Consider the following 7633-nt stretch of genomic DNA (forward strand, 5'->3'; position numbering starts at 1 on the left):
GCCTGCAAAGTAAATTTCACTGCGCTCGGTGCAGTTATTTATACTTGCATAATTGTCGGGTTGAAATGGTCAGCCTTAAGAAAAGCACATATACTTCAACTTTATTAACCACCATGCATTTTTAACTCAACTGCAAACAACTTCGTATGTTACGACAATACTGAGCTTGAACACGCCTTTTGGACAATTTCTGCTACATATGTCAAGACAGCAATGTTGGCGTATGGAGGCCACTGACCATCACGCAGCGGTCCGGAACAAAGCGTTACACATAATTCAGCGTATGCCACGGGTCAAGCACAATGACAAACTTGCTAGGTTTTCTCGGTACCTAACCTGCTTCATCACCACAAATATTCATGAGCACATTTGTGCAATAAACCAAGTGAACCGCTGCAATGCTTTCAGAAGAATACTTCTTCATTCACTCATCCGTCTAATACCTTTCAGCTTCTGGTACTTCACCAAACACCCTGCTGTCCGAACCACCAGCACTGCCGAGTTCCTCGCCAGCAGGTAAAAATCATAGCATTATCTCTTACGAACTGTTTTTTTTTTCTTCAGTCTCTACTACATTATCCCCCTCCCTCCGGCCAATCATTAACCTCGCAATTATTTGGAAATTAGTTATGCAACCTAATGGTTATTCTTAAAGTGTATTCGTGCCTCTAACCTATGAGAACATGTTGTCAATTCGCTGTTTTGCGAGCAGCAAGAATAATAAGTCTGAATTGTTTGTCTTTCTCATGTAGTATTTCCCTCTTGAACATCCGGCCCGTTACACTGAAAGTGAGAAGTCTTACTGACCCCTTACTTTAAATTCAGCAGATTAATTTTCTAATTTCTTCAACAGTATCATAGAACTAAATACATTCGTGTATTGAACTCTTTTTCTAGTCCACTACCTTTGAATCACGTTTCCTTCATTTTAACCAACATATAGAACCAGAGCCTCTCATAAAGGCGCTGCGATATACGTCCACTGGATCACCGCCTAAACGCCGGTTCAACTGCGGATCACCATGGCAGACATCACTAACGATGACGGAGATGGAGAACAGCAACCGAGCTTTGCAGTCAACAGCCAGCCAAGAATTGCGTTGCCTACGTCGGTCTGGTCCGTTGCCCCGTGTAGCCACCGGCAGCTTCAAGACGCGCACGTCACCCTGCTGTGTCTCAGCTCATGGGCCAACACTGCCGAAGCCACAACGCAGGTAGGTGAAACACAGAAATGGGCCTCCCGTTTGCCATGTGCCGGAGTACTTGTAGCATTGCTATGATCACATATTGAATGCTTGGCATTCGTACTACCACATTCAAATACATTTTCTGAATGACAGGTTAGAGCACAGGTTTTGGCTTTTTAGCTAATAGTCAAATGACTGCACATAACTGCTCAAATATCTCACGTATACAAGAGATGACTAAAACCTCTGAGTGGTTAGGAAAAAAAAGGTTCTGACATCGCGGTAATAGGTGTAAAACTGTACTGGCTTTGATGTTGTACGTCCGTAACGCGAGCCAGAGGAGCGGCGGATATTGAACCACACCGAACCACGCTGTGTGCCACCAGAAAGAACCGAACGTGAAAGAGCCCGAGATTCCGCTTCGTTGTTTACTCCCCTAGTTCGCTGCCTCGTCGTTTTCACTTCTTCAGCAAACTTGACGCAGTTTAGGCATCCCTTGAGAGACAGTTCCTTAGGCTGTTATGTGGGGGGACACCCAGCCGGTAACTCTCACGTTACCGTGATCTGACATTTCGATTGGAAGTGAATGAATTAGAACCGAAGTTATTACACCGTACGTTTAATGTAATGCAGCTGTGTAATTTTAAGCTGCAGGGTTCAAAAGGAGGGGTGGAGATCGTTTCCGTTTTCCAAACTACACATAAATTATGCGAAAAGGCAATACGCCTCCTGTAGAGAACGAACCCGCGATAGCGGAAGTTTTTTTTACCCGTCCAAAGCCGAATATTTTCAGCTCTGACAGCCGCGTCCGGTGCTCGTTGGAAACAATTCCCTGCAGCTATATACACTTTGTGCAACGCAGCATTAGATAGCAAACCTCATTTATTCGCCAAGATGCCACGCAGCCGGAATATATATGCGCATTCTATTACGGTGTATTTCAGTTACACAGCGCACCTGTAAATTTCAAGCAGTTCACCATAGACGCCAAGAAATTAATTTTTTTTATTAAAGTCAGGTTATGTATAGTACTCATCTTAAGGGGCACCTTGTTTCATTTCCTTGTCTGCCCATCTTAAGCGAGTTAACCAGCACCACTTTGAATCTGGTGAAATGCAATGAAGTCTGGGCGCTGTCAGAAGTCTCTGTCCTGGTATCTTGACGTCCTGCCAGTGAGCGTATCATTAAAGCAAGTGCAGGCCGCTGGGACCGTATGCGCTGCCGTCGAGCCTTCCCCGCGCTCCGCCGCAGAGGAAGACGCAGTCACCTTCAACGCCCAGCAGTGCACCGTCAGTCACCAGCAGCTGCTCTCAATTTACCACCACACCGAGTCGCGCAGGGAGCAAGTCAGCAAACAGCCCAGTGCTGATCCGCCATCTCGGTGAGTGAATTTTCTCCCGTATGAACCACGAAATAGACAGAACGTAAGACGAAAGATTGTCAGTGAATGTGCAGTCAATGCTGTGCTAGACAGAACTGCATAAATTGTGTTATATGGAACAGGAGGTGATGGCTCAACTTCAGGTGGAACCATTGCTCGGGTTGGCGTTATAAGAGTACCTCCTACATATCATGAGCATTCTGCGTACTGTATCTGTGGTAGGCTAGAATCTCCCTGCACAGCAGGAATGGCCCGACGAGAGAACGCACAGAGACGCTGTAACGGGAGCTTTCATTTCACGTAATTCGGCTCAGGTCCTCCTCTGGCTCAGTGCAAATTAATGTGGGCCGCAGGAATATTTTCATCGGCACCTATCAAAACAACGTCTGTTTCATTTGCAAGATACTTCGGTCCTAGAAAAGGCTGAAAGATTATCTGGTTGCGGTTTTAAAGGCTATATTAAGGAAAGCAACTTTTAGAATTTCTCCGCGTTATTCGTAAGCGCAAACAACTCGTGGTGTTGCTATCTTCTACGGCAGATGAGTGAGTGAGATGCCTAATATCCAGTTTTGTTACTGCATCACAAAGAATGAGTTGTAAATTGATGTTCAGCGTTTAAAAGTATATTCGGTTGAAACCCTGAGTTTTTATTAAAGAAATTTCAATCATGTCTGTTCAGCAGCTCTGCTGTTTAACTTTCAGATGCACTGTCGTGTGTTCAGATAGTTGAATTGCTAGCAAGCACAAGGGTTCTCTGTATGCGTACACGTCGGTTACTCTACTCTGTTCAATCCAGGCTCACCATGTATCTGGAATAAAAAGAGGGCAATCGTTATATTCAATTCGGTTAGAACAAATGCTAAGTTGTTAAGCTGGCAGCCCGTTGGCCGGTACAGGTTTCTCATTGCAGGCAATCATAACAGAATTCATTCATAAAAAGGAGAGGATGGGTGTAAGGGGCGCATGGTTGGCTTTCGCTAGATAGCGGCGCACTTTACTTCCATATGCAAGGTTTATGACGAAGCAATGGGCTTCCCTCCTTCAGCATAAATGTTTATCCTGTCAAGAGGAGTGGGCATGGACGGTTGCAAAATTATTTCTGATAACTGCATCAGTTCGGGCCCTGGACAGTTTTGTGGACCTGTTTTCAGCAATGGCTTAGCTTTGGCTGCCACTCTCGCGAACTACTTGTCCATGTGGTTCACGCCTCGTAAGGCCCCTGTGTTCGTATCACTTGATTGATATCAAGCTGTAAAAAAATACAACGTGCTCGGCTAAGATTCGACTAGTGCAATTTTGTACGCAGTCGTCTTTACCATGCCAGCATACTTTTTTAAAGCACCTGATGTGCTAATCACAAAAATGAATTGAATACATTCTTAATTTTTAACTTGGGCACGAAACGACCAACATAAATTTTGTAGAGTTAGTGGGTAAAGACTCATTTAACCAAGTATCTTCAAAGTAGCTTCAGCAGAGCTCGTTTCGGAGCCCTAAATAAGTCCCACGAGGGTAGGAATTGACATCTGACTACGCGCTTCCGCGTTGCGATGTTATCCCCTTCAAACGTGGCCCATTGCCAGGAACTCTGTTACGTAACTCCGCAGTGAAAAATCGGGTCCTGGCTCACAGCGACGATTCCGCGATATGCGCGGAAACTTGGTGTTAGAAACACGATGCTGCAGCAGGAGCATGAAAGCGCCATCGTCATAGCATATATTAACATTTCTTTGTCCAATGAGATCGCGCCAATCCTTGAGCATCATGATTCAAGAGAAACTAAGTGTCCACTCACGACGCCGCACCACAGCTGTGGCCGGTGGCCTGTGTATTCATTGCGGCGTTCTGTAGAGAACTTTTTTCTAACGGGGTGTGTTTGAGGGGCTAACATCGCGACAAGGGCGCGCATAGGCACCTGACAATTATGAAATCTGGCTGGATGAAATCTGGCTGTATTTATTTTAGATTAACAAATAAAGAACTGCGCTAAACTTATTATCATGGAGCCAGTTTAAATCAATATTTCTCAACGTGTTCTGCCACTGAGGCCGAAAATTTTACCCCAGTGTTAACGAACAAAAGCCGAATAAGCTTTTTAATTAGCAAATAAGGTGTATATACAAATAATGGTGGCCTGTTCAAGACGACTGCCTACAGTCCCGCAATAGTCGAATCCTAACATTGTGCGCGATATTTTATTTAAAGCATGGTGCAAGTCAGCTGAAACACCCTGTAAGGATGTTGAGCATGTTCTCAAAGCTCGTCAAAATTCACTCCTGGTGTGGCTTGCGGTGCAGTTTTCTATTGCAAAAATGAAGGCAGTGACGTTGCGTAATATTAAAGCGAAAGCTTTGCTAGGCCATCAAAACGTGTCCGCACCCGTTGTGGGGAACTAGAAAAGAGAACGTCTAAAACGTGGTTACGGTCGAAGGAGGAGGATGTGAGGATTCGGCGCAAAAATATTGGTGTCGATCGGATGAATAGTTAATTAATTAGAGCCAAAAATGTGCAAAAAGTGGCAGTTGCCATGGCAAAAGTTGCGCCAAATTTGAAACTCCAGAAGTGTAGTAACACGTGACCGGAAGTGTGGGCAGAGGCAACGCTCGGCGTCAAATATGAATGTTTGGAATAAAGCTTGGTGGGAATTAGACGAATTGCACAAATTCTCCGGCAAATAGGGCAATAGAGTCAAAGAGGAGCAAATAGAGGCGACGAGTGGCGAGGTGGCGTCAATACCACCACGTTACTCCAATGCGGGTTACCGCAGTGATCTCGGAAGCTTTTTATTGCTTGCGTTTACGTACATTACGCTAGCATTTCGAGCCTTCAGCATGGTACCCCTTGAGCTCGGTGGTGGTGACCTGGTCACGTGGTGACGTGGTTGGTCACGTGGTGCGGAGAAGTTGCTACTGCCGGCCGGCGCCATGGTCACGTGGTCACGTGGTCATGCGGCTGGTCACGTGGCGCTGAGCAGCTGTTGCTGCGGTGCGGCGGCGGAACCAAGGGCGGGGAGGAGAGGAGAGGGGGAGAGAGTGAATCCACGTCCAGGGACGAAGATGAAGGAACGCCCAGCGAAACAGAGCGGCGAAAGACTGACTTTGCAATTCGACTGAGCGAATTCCACTCGGCCAGCTGTAGCTATCGCGTCACTCCACGTTTAAGCAGAGCTAAACCACAGCCATTTTTTGAATCACTGCCGCGCGCACTGTTGACTTCTCCGGCAGCATCTCTTAAAGCATGCTGGCTTCTGATCCCACACTTTTTCTCCCATTAAGACATCGCAATGCATTAGCAGATGCCATGATCGAATCTCGCCATTTATTCCTCAGCTTGCATTACATGACAACATTGAGTTTTGCTGAAAGCACCTCCTTAAATTCCTACCGAATATTTACTTAGTTCGCGTTACCAGTTTTTGGGAAGCGTATGCGAAGTTCGGGGGGGGGGGGGGCAGTGTTGAAGGGGGGATGCCTGAGGCAGATGTTTTAGGATTTCGCTGTTCGCACTGCCGTGACTCCCTGTTTTCAACTTCGCTTTCCTTGTATTTTGCCTTCAAGGGTGTAGGCAGATGACATCATCTTGGTTGCTGCGGCAGCCATGGGTTTCAACCTTATAATTCAATAGCAATAAAACGGTACGAAAGCGACTGAAGCTAACAACTTCTAAGTGCATTCGTGTAAACTATACTCGCGTTCACAAGCAGAGCTTTCTTGTCCTACGCAGTTATGACCACATCGTGACTGGCCGCCTCGAATCCGAGCTCCGTGGATGCGAGTTCGAGCAGCTGCCCAGTGCCGGAAGTGACCTCATCGCTGACACGATGAGGAACAACCGGAGCGCCGGCACAGTCTTCGGCGAGTGGCACACGCTCTACCATCTGAAGCGCGAGGTGCACACCCAGGGCTCGGCGCTGCAACGCCAATAGGCGGCCGCTTGGGGTTCGGGCCGCTGTGTTTCGATACGAGTTCACGGACGGCCGGCCCAACCCCGAGAAGCGGGCTAGCGCGCGCGTCGCTGCTCCGACACCGGAGTTCGTCGGACAGCGACAGTTCAAACCTGCGCGCCGCCAGGAGATTCCTTCATCGTCAATCTCCGTCTGGACTGAGTTCTAGCACTTCTGGCGAAGCTGGAGGTGCACCCTATTTATCCGACCGCAGAAAATGCCTGCGAAATCCTTTTTTGCTACTTTCCTTAGCAAACGAGGAATTATCCAGAATTCTTATTATAACAAAAAGTAATTTCGAAACCTGGCCACGTTCAAGAGCACGATCGTGGGTACTACGCGTCGGCAGTTCGGGAGCTGTGTCATCGGCAATATCCAGTGTATGGGTGGTTTTAGAACCCACTGCCGCTTGGGAGGGGCATGTACCTTTCCAATAGAGCCTCAAGACCCGCCACCCGCAGCATCCTTTTATAGCAACCAGGTAGTACACCCCGTGTGGGCTGTCACATAATACTAGTGAAGTATTGAGGGTCATGCTCATCGCGAATGCACTCTACTGTGACTTTAATCGCGAAGCAGTAGTGTTTTCACCTTGGTGTCACCGGTTAACTCTCATGTGGTACTTCGGAAGCCTCCAAGCGGGTTTTTCACAGACTGCACTGCTGACTGCTCGTCTCATTGGTTCGCGCAGAGCATCTTAACATGTGCTAGTGCGACAGTCGCTGTGAGGCGGAGTGCGGTAATGGGAGGACTCTTTTGCGAACTGTGACAATGCGGCTATTCCACCGGGATGAAATAGAAACCATTACCTACTTCGTCCGCAGCAAATGTGAGGCTGCCATGGCCATTTCTTGTGTCCGTTCATACGACGCTCCCTGTTGCTCTAGAGCTCTGGCCTGGACAAGCCACTACAGCTTGCATTCTGTCTCGCGGTGGATGTGCTGCACGTACCTGTGAATTCAACCGGACTCTGGTAGCCCGCTGTGGGGTGGCGGTCAAGGGTAATAAACGGCGTGCGAGTAGCGTGCCTGTTTTCTCTATTCTGCCGCACAAAGCATATAATATAAGGCTGCGCGTCACCAACTGTTCCCAGATCCGGCTGTCGAAAATCAAAAACGCCTT

General features: G+C 47.5%; 1 protein-coding gene across 1 annotated transcript; it reads left to right on the top strand.

Moving 5' to 3' along the window:
* The first annotated feature begins 448 nt into the window (after nucleotides 1-448).
* On the top strand, nucleotides 449-6493 carry LOC144124209 (uncharacterized). Its single transcript, XM_077656857.1, has 4 exons — nucleotides 449-516; nucleotides 944-1214; nucleotides 2378-2568; nucleotides 6292-6493. The coding sequence occupies exons 2-4, from the start codon at nucleotides 1023-1025 to the stop codon at nucleotides 6491-6493; spliced, it is 585 nt and encodes a 194-aa protein (XP_077512983.1). The 5' UTR covers nucleotides 449-516; nucleotides 944-1022.
* The last annotated feature ends 1140 nt before the right edge of the window (nucleotides 6494-7633 follow it).

Source organism: Amblyomma americanum, chromosome 3, assembly GCF_052857255.1.
Source record: "Amblyomma americanum isolate KBUSLIRL-KWMA chromosome 3, ASM5285725v1, whole genome shotgun sequence".
Lineage (NCBI taxonomy): Eukaryota > Metazoa > Arthropoda > Arachnida > Ixodida > Ixodidae > Amblyomma > Amblyomma americanum.